The sequence below is a fragment of the Mastomys coucha genome, unplaced genomic scaffold (genome assembly GCF_008632895.1).
Source record: "Mastomys coucha isolate ucsf_1 unplaced genomic scaffold, UCSF_Mcou_1 pScaffold13, whole genome shotgun sequence".
NCBI classification, from domain to species: domain Eukaryota; kingdom Metazoa; phylum Chordata; class Mammalia; order Rodentia; family Muridae; genus Mastomys; species Mastomys coucha.
In genome coordinates, this window is record NW_022196895.1 from 40,380,898 (window position 1) to 40,395,703 (window position 14,806).

Consider the following 14,806-nt stretch of genomic DNA (forward strand, 5'->3'; position numbering starts at 1 on the left):
TCTGACACAGTCTTATATCTAGCCCCTGAATCAGTGTAAACATCTCTGGTTTGTATTTACATGTATGGCAGGCAAATGCTTCTACATCCTTTCTCTTTAATTTAAAGCCAAATACAGAATGGAATTAGAAATATTTATTCAGAATATAAGAACGTTTGTAAAATATTATAAATGTCTCTGTATAAATAAATGGAGTTTTTTTTTTTAAACAATTCTATATCAAATAACACAAATTAGCTATTTTACAGCAGCTAAAAACTAAAGGCATCTGGAAACATTTAAAGCTACAAGTGAGTCTAAAAATTACAAGGTATAGTACAGTGTTTAGTAGCCACTTTCAAATGACACTTTCCATATAAGCAGAACAGTACTGACAGATGCAAACACAGTCACGTGTGCTTTAGGGACAGTACATTCAAGCAGGATTTTCTAATTCAAGTGGTATAAAAAGCACATTTTCAATGAATAAAAAAGTTAAATTTCATGCAAAGTAAGTTAACATTATGTCTAAAAGCAGATTAGAAATTGAAGTGAACATTTGTAATCTTTGCATCCATACCTAACAAACTCAGGTTATCGGGCTCTTGAAGGTAGGTGTCCTGACAGGAGCTCTGCAAAAGAACGCTGTAGACTCTACAAACCATGGAAGAGGAGACCGGTAGAGCATCTGCGTGGATGTGGAGTTCTCTACAGATCTGCTCTGTGCTGCTGAGTGGGCACTGGGGGTAATTATCAGTGAGAGACTTGAAAGATCAAATAGTCATGGGGGTCGTTACCCAACAGTGGATCTTGTTTCTGGCATGCAGCTTTTTCTTTCTTTTTGAACACATCTTCAAAGTATCAGACAACGTATTACAGTTATAGTGGATTACCAACATTGTAATGCCTGCCCGTATGTGAAAATATCTTCCTCTCCACGAGCGTGCTCAGATATGCTGGGGTCACAGCATCTCAGAGGAACACCCAGGTGGTTAGAAAATGAATCGAAATGGGCCATGGGCTCAGCGCTGACCTATGTAAACATTGGGATCGATTGCGCGAACATTGAAAGGGTGGGGGTGGTTTTTGTAGCAAGCCATTCCTGCTTTATAAAGAGTTTGCAAGCTGTCACTCTGTCACGTAAGTCTCTGTCATATTCTTTTCCATCTAAACAGAATCAGTTGCTGATCTCTTCCACAATTATAGGTGCAGTGCACCGCAGAAGGAAGGAAAATACTGGTGCTTAAGTTCTTGGACCCATGCCCACCCCACACTAGGACTACACTCTAATGAAGATCAGTGCAGAGATTTTAGCCGCCAAACAATTTGTTCTCTGTTGGGCTCTTAAAAACATTAAGCGTAATTCAGCCTCGACACTATATACACTTGGTGAACGTGATGGTTTTTACTTAGGGCACTGCGTTCATATAACGACTGGACACACTCCCAATTAAACAGTTATCACTGAAAGCTTTTATAGATGGAAGTGTTTGGGCCGATAAGAGCGAGGGTTCTGGTAGTGCCTTCACGCTTTTCCCTACACTTCTCCTCGAACATGATACAACCTTAACTCCTGGCAGCTCTAAAGGAGTTTATACAATTGATATCATTGCATAGCATTTGTCGTGGGCCGTAGTTTTGACCCATGCCCGTGAGAGAAAAGAGAACTTGGGAAGCATTTCCTTTCTGTTAAGGTAACGTCTGTCTATATGTAGGACCTAGAAGACTTCCAGGTCCTCCCTCACGGCGGCAAGGTCTTTAGTAAGCCTCCTCTTAACAGATTTTAGAATAAACACCTAAGGCTGTGCGGCTTGGCCTGCTCTTCCTTCTCAGAACCCTGCCAAAGCTCTAATGTAGAATTCTCTGAAGCCCGTGTAAAGTTCTTACTGCAGGCGCTGAGGACCACCTTGTGCCCACATGCATCTGAGAGGATACGCACACTTAGGCTGAGTGTCAGTTAAAAGGAGCATCCAGTTTCAGGCAACAAACACACAGCAGCGACAGCACAGGATGGAGTGAGTGGAAGGTCTCTGCCTCACTGGGGACATTGAGCACTCACATACACCTGAAGTAGGAAACGGGGAGAAGGGTAGGTCTCAACTGTCTGGACACATGACAGCCTTTATTATGACTCCAGAGGACACTTTCTTACCGTCACAAGGCAAGGCACATTTGGCTGACCCACGTGGGCTTGGTTGGAGCGGACCAGAGCCAGTCACGGACAGATGTCTCCTTTGCTTATTATCACTGCCCGAGTTGGGTTTGTCCACCTCAGAATGGGGAGTATAGTCCAAGGAAACTATCAAATGGTTCCTGATGGGCCCTTTTGTTCTGCCTATTTTTTATGAACCAAAATTGGCTTTGATTAGTAAAGGTGACTGCCTGCAGAGATCGACTAAGTTTTTTAACCTCATACAAATTAAAAATCAGGATAATCTTGTTTGCCTGAATAGACATGTTAATAGAAACTGTTTCCTATTTAAAAGTAGGTTCAGGAATCGCTAGGTTAAACAAAAAGGAAAATTACCTAGGCACCTGCTGTCGTGTATTTAATCAGTGCAGTTCAGTAGCTTCCATAATTCACATGAGCAAATGCCTGCTGCTTCACCCTCAACCAACATTGACAGGTATAAGGAAAAGATTGTATAGCCCTTTCCCATTTATTCAAAAATTTGGTATCTTCATCACTTAGAGCATCACCTGCTGCCCATCACTGCATCTGGATGGTCAGAATGAGAAACCTAACAAACATCCCTTACCTGGACTGTGGTGTCTCTAGGACAGCCATGCCTATCCCAGTTTACTCTGGCGGGGGTCGGGGGGGGGCAGGGAGTGTGGCGGGGGCAGACATTAGCTGGGGGAAAAAAATCCTGAAAGCCAATTTTACCTATTACATTCTTGGGGTGGGAGAGAGGCAATAGATGTTTCTACCTACACATTTTCTGCATAACAAAAGACAATTTTACCCCCAGAAGTGAACATCACAGATGTTTTTAGCCTTCTGTTGACAGAAGGCTAGAAAGGCGTCAGCACGCACAAGCCAGGCCTCGACTCAAACCAGTCTCATGTGCCAGATGAAGGGCTTGCCACTGGTCTGTCTGTCGTAGGAGAAGGCCAGAATACCTTTCCCTGTTGCACAGAAGGCAGAGGAACCTGTGTTTGCTTTCTGAAAGCATGCTCACCCATAGCCAGGAGTCTACAGCAACAACATAGCCATTTATACAGCACCTCTCACTTAGATAACCACAGCAGTTGGACCCATTTCTCCTAGCAAATGAACAGTATTAGGGGCTATAGGGGGAGAAGGGGGGAGAAAACTAAAAAGCCAAGCTGCTCTTTAATTGTATCCATGAACAGTAGAAGGCAAAACAGTAAAGGAACTAAATGAATCTGGGAAACCTCCTAGAGTTCAGGTACTTTGAACCTGCCTCCCAGTCACCAGTTAGCTTAGGAAGCCTATCAGCCATCCCTCATCCAGTCAGAGACTAAAGGTTCAGTGGCACTCCGTTAAATAGGTGGGGACAATTTTATACATTAAGGGTCTCCTTGGTGTTCAACAGGGTCAAGCCTCTTGCCTTTAGGGAGGCAGGGCCCAAAGGCGTTCAAATGGCTTAGGTTTTGATTCAGAATAGGAGCTATGTAGTGCTCTGGGCTGGGTGAGAGCTAATACTGTTTTTTCTGTTCTGGAAGAAACCCAATGTAAAAATATTGGCTTCTCTCCATAAATCAAGAATATTATAAATCTTACTCTTTGCTAGGAGGGAATCTGAGCCCTGCCTCTAAAATAAAAATGGAAGATGCTTTGATTCGTCTAGAGCAGAACGGTCCACACACAACTGTGACATTTGAAACTACACTGTGTCTGGGATGCTAGGTGGCAACACTGTGCATCCTCTGGTCTGTAACTCCCAACTTATACCTCTTCATGACTGTATTTCAAGAATCTGGTTACCGCGGGACCTGAAAAGCAGAGCCCTGCTGCAGGAAGCCAGCAGCCCTCGATGCTGGAGACATACAACACTGTCACTTTTCCCTTGGAAGAGGAAGGAAGAAATCTAGGTGTCAAAAGTCCACAGCCTATGAAAAAAGAAGGGGAGGGTGCAGCGGGGGACTTGGAAATCCACTGCACAGTACAGCTGAGAACCGGAAATGGTGAACACTGAAACGAGATGTGGCTAATCTTGCGGCTGGAGCCATTGTAGACGCCCTTTGTGGCCAGGCCTAGAGCAGCTGAAGCCTGTACATACATATGTAATCCACAGTGCCATCATGACCACGCATCCCCAAGGTATAGCCTGTGATCTATAGGCAGCCTTTCCACTCTTCCTCCCAACACTCCCTCCTTCCTTGGGCCCTTCTTCTTCTGAGGGACTCCAGAGCTGCTCGAGGTTAACCCCTTGGGGGCAGAACTTTGGTGCCAGCGTGCCTGTTAGAGTGAAGTTTCGTTGGTGTGTGGCCTGGAGTTCTCTTCCTCCAGCAGTGCTATTCTTTGCTTGAGCATTCTCACTTGGGTCTCATGTCGCTCCACCATGGCCATCATCTGAGATTCCAGCTTCTTCAGCTTGTTTTGATGCTTCTTCTTTGCTTTCTCATAGGCTGCCACCAGATTGCTGTGTGGGAACAAAGGGAAAATGAGTAGAGATTGATCCCGAGGGATGAGTAAAACTGCTTCGAGCCGGGTTGCCAGTTCGAGAGCACTGCTCTGAAAAGCTTGGTCTGCCTCTCCAGTAAGGATCCAAAGTCCAGAGATAAGCTGCCCAGGTCTAGGATTCTGGCTTAAGCAAACTAATCCAGGCTCAGGCTGTAGGAGGAATTACCCAACAGCTAACACAGTAAGAAGAGTCAGCCAACAGCCCAAAGTGGCCCCATCCAAAATATAAGATAGAGGTTGCTAAATTTTGGAAATTTCACTAGGGGTAGTTGTTGTATGACTGTTAGCTACAGATGGTCAAGTATAAGTTACATAACGTGTTACCTCACCCAGGACAGGGACAGAGGTCTATACTCCAACTTTCTAGTGCTTTGGGCTGTAAGGAAATGCTATCAGCTAAAGAATATAGACTTATCTTCTGGTCCTAAGCCCACTGTAGTAAGGCAGGAAATGAGCCCAGGTATGTCTCTATATTCTTTCTGCTCCAAAATAGAATATTGGCTCCCTTCAGGTCTACTGTGTTACCATGAGCTGGAGTTTCTAAAGAGTAACTTGAGGGAGGAAATACACATGAAGCATGCGCGTGTGCACTCACGCGCGCACACACACACACAGAGAGAGAGAGAGAGAGAGAGACCTCTTCTGAGATTCCTAAACCTCATTCAGGGGGTCTTACATTGATGGCAGAGTGGACTGTAAAACCCAAGTGTCTTAGTACACTAGTGACATTTACAAAACTAAAATGTGCCATTCTAATTACAATTTGAAAAAAAATAGTAGTTTTCATTAAAATGTGATAACTACTGAGTTTGAGTTTTGTGAATGAACAAAAACTATTAAAAGTCTGTCTAAGATTTAGTGTCTATGACATATTAATGGATACCTTATAGGGACAAAGATTCTGAAGTCTTTATATGTGTGTGTATGAGAGATCATGTACCCCAAATGTTTGACACTGTTAAATTGGGGTCTAAAGTGCCCTAAAATGTTCCACTGGATGGAGTTTTACTCCAATAGATGGTTTGATTGCTAACTGAAAACACTGGCTCAAAAATAGATTTTTTTTTCCCCTTGACTTCTCAGAATCTTTATTACAGGGAACATTAAGGAGAGGTCACAACATGCTTCATTTTTCTAAGCCCATCTAATCTGAAAATGGGGATCATCATTAACTTTTTAGGTTTCTGGTCGGTACAGTCATTTCCCACGAGCGTTCGGGAAAGATCTTCCCTGTGCTGGAGCACGGGGTGCACAGGGGGGTTTACCTGTTGGCCCGTTTCAGGTCATTAACAAACTCTGCTGACTGCTGGTGTCTGATTTCACTGCTTTTGGTGAGTCTTTCCAAGGCGCTGACCAGCTCTTGGACTCTGGCCTTCAGCTTCTTTTCCCTGTTTCAAAGAGACAGCAGCATCCATCAGTAGGTGGAAAGGAGGCAAGGATCAGTGGTCCAGAGCACAGGAAGTCAAGATGGGTTTACGAGCACAGCTTCTCTGCTCTAAAGGGCAGGTGAAATTACCCCGGCCAATCTGTATGTATGCCTCTTGAGATTAGTCGCATCTAAAATACTAGCAGAAGACACACGCATCCCTTGGGCTAAGCAAGCATTTCTAACAAAGGTACATCCGTCAGGATGGGGTCACTTCGGCTTTCATTACAATGATTAAGGATTAGACAGTCTGTTAATTAGGCAGGTTAGCTCCGTGAGTAAAAAGCACCTGCTATCAAACCAAGCCTGATGGCCTGAGTTCAGCTTTGAGAATCCACACGGTGGAAGAAAAGAATTCACTCTTAAGTTGTCTCCTGACCACCCCAGCACAGCACAGCACATTGTGGCATGCACACAAAGACCAGGGGAGTCTTTGAATCAATCAATATCGGTTCTACTGTAATGCCTGGAGAAAGACAAATCTGCCGAAATTCAGATCAGCGTGCGCTGACAGGGAAGTAGAGAATACTGTTGTTTTATGAAAACAGGAATAGGATGTACTGTGGTGATAGACTAGGAAACTTACCACAGATTCAGCAGTGGTTGAAGCCTTAGCAGAAGGCTTTGCTATTTGCATTTTGTATTATTAGAACATTTTTGTATGGTCTGTGAGCAAGCACACTGGCGCCCAGGCAAGTCAGGGTTTTCTGTTCTTGGATCACTAAACGGTTTCAGAGATGCTTACAATGCTTGGAAAAGAGGGGTTGGGATACAGAAACTCAGATGGCTGTACCCACTGTGACCTCAGGATGTGGGAGTTTACTTCTAGGCACCCATGTGACTCTGACCCTCATTTTCCCTTCCTGATTTCTTTAGTATCTCATCTTTTACATTCCAGCTCTTTGAGCATCAGCTCTCCCGACTGATGGATGAATGGAGGATGTAGTCACAACACCAACCCCGAGTAAGTTGTAAAGGAGAAAGCGAACCAGCCTATGGTGTACAGATTCATTCTTCACTGGGTCCTTCCACTGGCCTTAGCTACAGGATGGCTGGCTATAGGGCAGGCGGGAATGAGGGTACATTCTCCCCCTCACTGGGGAGTGTAACCTGAGCACTAGCAGTCTCTAGGAAATCTGGTTTAGCTGTGTCTCGCACTGGACTCACAGAGTAGTAGCATTCCCTACTAGAAGAGAGGGCCTCCCTAGGTCCCTACGCCTTGCAGACAGCCACCCTCCAGCAGAGAGCAGGAGGGGTGCTCCTTCACCCATCCTTCGGCTGAAAGTTGCTTGTTTTGTTAATAGTTGCTTTGTTAATAGTTTTTTTCTTTTCCCTATAAAAGTGTTATGGCATCTGCGGATGCATGTTTTGGTGTGAATGCAGATGACATAAAGTTAATTTTACAAAAGGGGAAGAGCAACCTGTGAAGAACACTAAAACTATAATCATCAGCTCAAAGAAATTAACAAGAACCTTTGACAGAGATGCTATCGCCGTCGCCTCCATGTTTTTCTACCCTCTGCTAACAAAGGGCTTTCTTCCTTGACACTTGGGAGACTTTATGGACACTGCACACTCTACAGTAAGGCAGAATCCCCCACCGAGAAAGCATAGAAGCTCTTCATTATCAGAGCATTATCAGATCTGGGAGCTCAGAAGTAACCCCCTAGGACCACTTAGATATCTACCCAAGGGATGGGAAGTACAGACCCCAGGAGAACTATGTCATTTCACTTATTTGAGGATGCAGAAAAGAGTCTGCACCTTGAACTTGGGTTCATTTGGCTGTTTTGAGGGGAACATATCTGAAGTAAGAGTCAGGGTGTAGCACTGATCTAGTGTGGAAGCCAAGAGATGATGGTAAGTATAAAATGGATATTTCAGTTTGAAACTGCAGTGACGATAAAGTAAAATACCTGAATTTTTAAAGCCCCATAACATGCCAAAATATTGTTATGTTGAGGTAAATATAATAGTGATATTCAGTCATTTAAGGGAACAATGTTAGGAACTGAACCTTGGGCAGGTATTTACCCTGAACTACAATCTATGCTATTAAAATTAATTTTACGTGTTTTGCATTTTTAATGTAGAATCTAGGAAATGTTTAAATGATGTCTGTGTGTGACTTGTAGCTTAGATAGTGGTAGAAGAGAGTTATAGGAACCCGGGAAGGGAAAGGGACTCCATGGCCAGCAATCCAGTGGAAGCCTCCCGTGGACAAGGCATCCAGAACTCAGCACAGTTAACAACTGCTTGAAGCCTCTCTCCTAGTCCAGCCAAAAGCTCAGAAAACCTCTGAGCCTTACATTCAAGGAAAGAACATTTACAAACCCCTTTTACAGGCTCTTTGTTTTACCTGATCAGAGTGTAATCCTAAAGTATCTAGGGTCGCCCTGTAATCTCACTTATTAAAAAAGAGAAAAGTGGGGCTGGAGAGATGGCTCAGCGGTTAAGAGCACTGACTGCTCTTCTAGAGGTCCTGAGTTCAATTCCCAGCAACCACATGGTGGATCGCAACCATCTGTAATGGGATCTGGTGCTTTCTTCTGGTGTGTTTGAAGAGACTGACAGTGTAGTCACATTAAATAAATAAATAAATCTTTTAAAAAGAGAAGCCAGGCAGTGGTGGTGCATGCCTTTAATCCCAGCACTTGGGAGGCAGAGGCAGGTGAATTTCTGGGTTCGAGGCCAGCCTGGTCTATAGAGTGAGTTCCAGGACAGCCAGGGCTACACAGAGAAACCCTGTCTCGAAAAACCAAAAGAGAGACAGAGACAGAGAGAGAGACAGAGAGAAGGGAGGGGGACAACTTGAGAAGAACCAAGATGACAGGCATGGCTAACACAGACAATTGTGACTCTCCTGAGGAGGTTGGACCCACAGCTGGGTAGGTCTAGTTTTCTACTCTTCTACCCTGGTGAGCCTATACCAAACTTGGGTATGTCTTTCTGGGTGCATTTATAGTTAGGAGAACTAACCTTTATGCTTAAAATACCTTGTACAGAATTTTAAACTCTGCTGTATGCTGACCTGTCCTGAAATTCCTTTCTGGGTTAAAGTCATAAATCTGGGCCTGGCCTGAGTCGAGGTTCCTCAAAGATGAAGGAAACTTCTCGGGCTGCTTTCCCATTCACAGGGTGACCTGGAACTCTAAGAACCAGATCACCTATCTCAAGTCACTCCGTTAATGTCCCGTTCATCATAGTGTCCAACGTGACATTCTTGGCTGTATATGGTTTCTGTATGTAAAACCGCATGCCAAATGCAAGCAATTTCATAGGCTTTAAATATGAATTGCCCCTCAGTAAGAATGTATTCAGTGTTTTGGGGATTGCTTGGAATTACACAATCCCTTTCTTGCTATTTTGTTTGTTGTGGTCTGGGCACTTGTACCATCAATTAAATAAAGAATAACTATAACTATATGGACCAGTCCAGGTTTCAGTTATCGGTCTCTCCATGCCAGTATTTAGCCCTCACCAAAACACGAAACACAGACTAATGATGGTCATTAAAGGTATAGTACCTTATCACACAGAAGGTGGTTGGGCTTGGTGTGTGTGGTCAGACAAGCACACTCTTCTAAGCAGCAGAGCACCCCACCCACTGGCATCTAAGAGGTGGGAGTATCAGGACACTAAGGAAAGCCAAGTCGGCCGCCCTATAAGATGGAGGCGGGGGAGGGGCAGGTAAGCAGCCCCCTGAGGCAAGACTTGCCTACAGACCGGCTACGAGAATCACAGCTCTGCGTACAAGCAAGAGAACTGAACATCCTCTAAGATGGCGGCCGGTAGCAGTAATTTGGGATTCAAGTCAGTCTCTGCGGTGAGCCAGTATCCAGTCCTGAGGAGGAACTGAGTGGCTTTAGCCATTCGCAAGAACTGATTGTGGACCAGACGGTAGGAAGTCGCAGTCATACATCTGTAGGCTCAGATTCCTCAGGAATTGTCTGCCCATGTAATTCTTGTTTTACTTTCCAAGTTAGTCCCAGTCAGCAGTATGTTCCACAGAAATGGTTTGCAAGGCCACGTGCAGTCACTATATCATGAACTCTTGGCTGTTGATCAATGCAGTGCTCCAGGGCCCTTTTCCTTCCTTCCTCTTCCTTCCTTCCTTCCTTCCTTCCTTCCTTCCTTCCTTCCTTCCTTCCCTCCCTCCCTCTCTCCCTCCCTCCTCCCCCCCCTCTTTTTGGTGCTGTCTTTCCTTTAAACTTTATTTCTGAATATTGGTAATTACTTAGGACATGCACTCAGACTAGATTTTATCTCTTACCCTTTCTTTAAATTTATCATTTTATTTTCCTAAATCTGGGAAAATCTTGATCCCCAGGCCTTCCCTCAGATCTTTGGGGCTTGTCCTTTGGACACCTCCCACTTAGCAATCAGTATTAGTTTAATTTCCAGAGGAGAACTTCTGAAATTCTACCCAAAGCCCACACTTCTCATTGTTGGCAAATGGCAGCACTGACGCCATTATTCCCGTATGTAGAGCCATAGACAGACCCTCCCTTCCATAGTCTACCTACATTCATCATCAGGCTCCCTTCCAAGTCTTGACTTGATGCCGCTTCTCCCACCACCACCACCACCACCACCACCACCACCACCACCACCACCAGGTCTATCCTTTCACACCTTGCTAAGCATGGCGGCCCTCTGGTCACCCTCTCTGCTTCTACCCTGGCACCCCTCTGGTCTGACTTTCACACAGCAGCCAGGTCTCTTTGTTGATGGAAGAACAGGTCAGATTACTTCTGTCTGGTGCTTTCTTCTGCTTCTACTTAGAAGGATGGATGTGGGCTCATATCCATTTTCAAGGCTCTGAGACATCCTGACAACTCTCTGGTCTTCCTGCATCTTAAATAGTACCTCTCAGCCACCATCAACAGTAGACAGATGGCCCAAGTTTAGGATACCGCAGCACTTTGCCATTTCCTTTGTGTTATTCACTGCCGGCTAGATGTACTGTGGCTTAGCTAGATTCCTCTGCTCGTGTTCTCCTTCATGCTCACCATTATAGTAATCTTAATTCCTTCTATTTAGACTGCCCTGGCAACGGAGAACTGCTGTCTCTTAAGTCCTCTTCCAGGATAAAATGAGCTCTCACAATGCCTTTGAGATCAGCGCTGCTGTTGCGTTCAGTATAGGAATGAATAAATAATCTGAGGCCCGGTGAGGACACTTGCCTATAGCCAGGTGCGGTCGTGCTGGCTGGTGTTCACACCATCAGCAGAGCCTGGGTGCTTAAGCAGCTTGCTGAAGCATCCTGTGAGTCATGAAGGGGATAGGTCGAATGTGCAATGAACAAGGGCTCTGGTGATGATCACAGGCCTGGAGAGCCAGGATTCAGTTTCCCCAAATAATGATGTTCTATGGCTGTTCTGTCTGAGCATAGCTGGAGTTGCCAGAAGTTGCAGTGAAGAACAGCTGCCAGTGCTTTTGCCCAATTTTTCCAAGGAACATGATTTTAGTGTCCAAGAAATGAACTTGGCACACTGCTCCCTTGTCTGTAACTGCCATGAAGAGGGTGTTCCTCACTGCTCTCTGTGCCGTATGCAATTCCAGGTGAGGCTGCCAACTCTGGGCTTTTGAAGACACCTACTTCAACCCCTTGGGTGAGCCTCTCAGTCTATACCTCCCCTCTAGACACCCTCAGCAGTTTAATTCAGTGATAATGAATCCATGGGCCCACTTTGTATTTCATTAACATCCTGCAGATCCAGGGTGCATTTACGGAATTTTTGGTTCCACTCCTACGGCTTGATTGCTGCTATAAATCAGCCGAATGTGAAGAATCAGCAAGTGTACATTTTTTAAAAAGCATCTTTTGAAGTAATGGTTCTACTAACAAAATGGTGAAAATTCTGCCGCTGTTGCAAAGCTTCACAGCCAGATTGACCACTTTTTCTCTTTATCGTATTCATGCATTGCTACTGAGACAAGCAGTAATCTTGTTCTCCCTCACCACCAAGATCCCATAAATATGTTGATTTTTGCAACTGTGTTTAAGAGTCTTATAAACAGCCAAAAGCCCCAAAGGACACTGATGGGTACTTAGTACCACTGGGGGCTGAGGGAAAAGATAACACAGGGTGACTGATAGCTGAGGATGTAAGTTTTTGGAGGTTGAACATTGTGAAGGAAGAAGAGGAGGAAGGGGACTGGGGTCTGAGCTCAGAACGAGAAGTTATCTGGAATAGCTGGATTATAAACTGGATTGAGAAGCACTTGAAACATGAGAGAGGAAGTTACTTGAGATCTAGAGATGACCTCAGTGCCTAGGGCTGATCGCCCTGCCTGGTAATGGAGCACTTCAGGGTACCCTCAACAGAAATGGACATTAAAGTATTTTAGTGACAGAACCCCATGATGCAAGTGACAAGTGGCTCATGGACACTGAGTTTTTGAGCGCTTGATCACCTAACTGGTGAGGACGCAAAGCATGCAGAAAAAGGATGAAAGAGACCCTAAGAGGAGACGACGCACTATGACTTCCAAGTTGTGATTCTGGATCATTCAAAGGGAAGATGTAAGTGGGTGGGTGACCTCGAATGTTTGTGTCAATATGGAGGTATTCAGCTAGCTGTCTGAGAGCAGAACTTATGCTTGGCTTCTGCCTTCAGCTGCTGGTGGTACATCTATGAGAGGCCATGGTGTGTGTGCGCACGCGTGTGTGTGTGTGTGCGCGTGTGCGTGTGCGTGTGTGTGTGTGTGTGTGTGTGTGTGTGTGTGTGTGTGTGTATGTGTGTGTGTGTGTGTGTGATTCCCTGCTTCCTGGTGTGGAGAAAGAACAGTTTCCTTCCTTTGACTCATCATGAGCTCATCAGCACACTATCACTTCACAGATCTGATCTGAGGAAGTTTGCCTCTCAATAGCACATAACTTGCCCCTCGGGTTGGCAGGCAGATGTATGATCGTTGGAGCTCAAAGGGTCCCACCTTCCCAGACTGATACACACGCCACGAAGGTAGAGCCTGTGGAATGAAACGAAGCAGTGGCTTTGGCTCGCTTCTTGGCGCAAACCTGACTTTGCCATTTTGTATGCAGTAAGGCTCTCACACAAAGACACAGAACCTTTCCCCAGTCTTACTGGGTGACCTTGGGAGATCCCTCAGCTTTGCTGATCCAGTCCTGACCCCAGTCTTATGGTGCACCTGTGACAATGATGGAAATGAAGCAGCCAGCTATACTCTGCTATGCTCAGGACTGGAGAGCAGCCTACAAAGAATACAACATCTGCACACAGAAAAGAGGTGTCTCTGAAAACTCCTTTCTTGTGGCTGTCATTTCCCAATTCACTCTGCCTGAAAGATCACTCTGCCTTATGGGGCTTGCTGGGTAAGAGACAGAGAGGTGTTCATAGTTCACAGTAAAAGTAGCGTGACCCAGGTTAGAAAACATCAACTGTACATGACTGAAAATCCAGTCATCCAGAGGGGACCTTCAGGGTCATACCAGAAGCAATACAGCACAGCAGATGTTCCTAGAAATGGCACAAAACCAGACCAAATGTGAGACTATCCTGAGTTCTGGTTTTGTACCCTAAAAGAAGAAAAAAGACATGCCAAGAGGCTCAGTGGCGAAGGCCTATCAGGAATCAAAGCTGGGTGGGAATGGGGCAGTTACCCAGACAGATGCTGCCCTTGCAGAGTGCATGCCTCAGAGTGACTGCCTCTCCTCAGGAAGGGTCCTGCCCCTTCCTTCCACTCTTATCCACCTTTTTCTGCTCAGCCAGGAGCCTGGCCCAGAGTGCTCTGCTCCAAAAGAAGAGAACTTCTGAAAACATTGGCAACATGCCACCTGACCTGTGCCACTCAGCCTGCTAATGGCAGCATGGATACCTTCCGAAAAGGTGTTTGTTTCCACTCCAGCTTTAAAATTAGAAACATCCCCTAACCGTAGTCTTGGAGTGTCTGGACTATGCTCCCGCATGCAATGACGATTCCCATTCTGAAGCTATATTTACTATATAATTACGTTATTTTCCTTTTTCCTCCAGCCCCTCTGGTTCTTTCTTGGCTCCGTATATCTGGCTCTTGATTAGAAATCCATGCTAACGGACTTAAGGCTGGTTATTGGAAATCTATCATGACAGGGGATAAATGAAATCTCTTTATGTTTAGTCAGCACAACCTGAACCCTACTCATGCCAGCAAAGGCCTCTGGGGCTTTGGGAATTTGAAAAATGTAGGAGCTCAGTTTACAGACACAATATCCAAATAACTCCCCCAACTGGAGAGTGGATTTTCATCCTCATCTTTGGCACAGAGAAGTTATAGCATTATGTTCAGGCACTCTCTTGCTATGCCTGCTTCCTGCCCCAGGAATGTAGTAGCATCTTCCCAAGAGGTACTTGGAAAGTGAACAGTGGCCATTTCAACTTGGATAGAAGGACTGAGTGACTTTGAGCCAACCAGGAAGGTCCTATAAGGCCGACTTGGGTCCACTGGGAGTCCACCAGTATAAAATACACAGGGGATCAGGGTGGGATCAAGTTAGCTGAGAGTGCACTGTCAAAACTTCCCACGTCAGATCCCTTGGAGTAACAGAGAAACTATTCTGTAAAACCCCATACGCTTTTTGGAAAGCAACTAATGTTCTTGTGTACCAGAAGCCAGGAAAAGTGAAGGGCAGACAGTTTTCTCATCCCTAAGAGAGGAAACTTTTAACTGAGAATGCAGATGAGAGCCCCTGTCATGGGAAGGAGAGTCCGAGGGATCCCATTCAGAGCAACAGCTGTCTCAACAAG

The 14,806-nt window shown here is 45.3% G+C and overlaps 1 protein-coding gene across 2 annotated transcripts in view; it reads right to left on the bottom strand.

Annotated features, from left to right (window-relative positions):
• Positions 1-119: 119 nt before the first annotated feature.
• Positions 120-14,806, bottom strand: part of Mcc (MCC regulator of WNT signaling pathway) — a 378,104-nt gene continuing 363,417 nt past the window's right edge. For both annotated transcript variants that reach the window (XM_031365612.1, XM_031365613.1), the window contains 2 exons: positions 5,896-6,018; positions 120-4,589 (listed from right to left, as the gene is read on the bottom strand). In XM_031365612.1, coding sequence (XP_031221472.1) covers positions 4,409-4,589; positions 5,896-6,018 — 304 coding nt within the window. In that variant the 3' untranslated portion in view covers positions 120-4,408. The remainder of the gene's footprint in view (positions 4,590-5,895; positions 6,019-14,806) is intronic.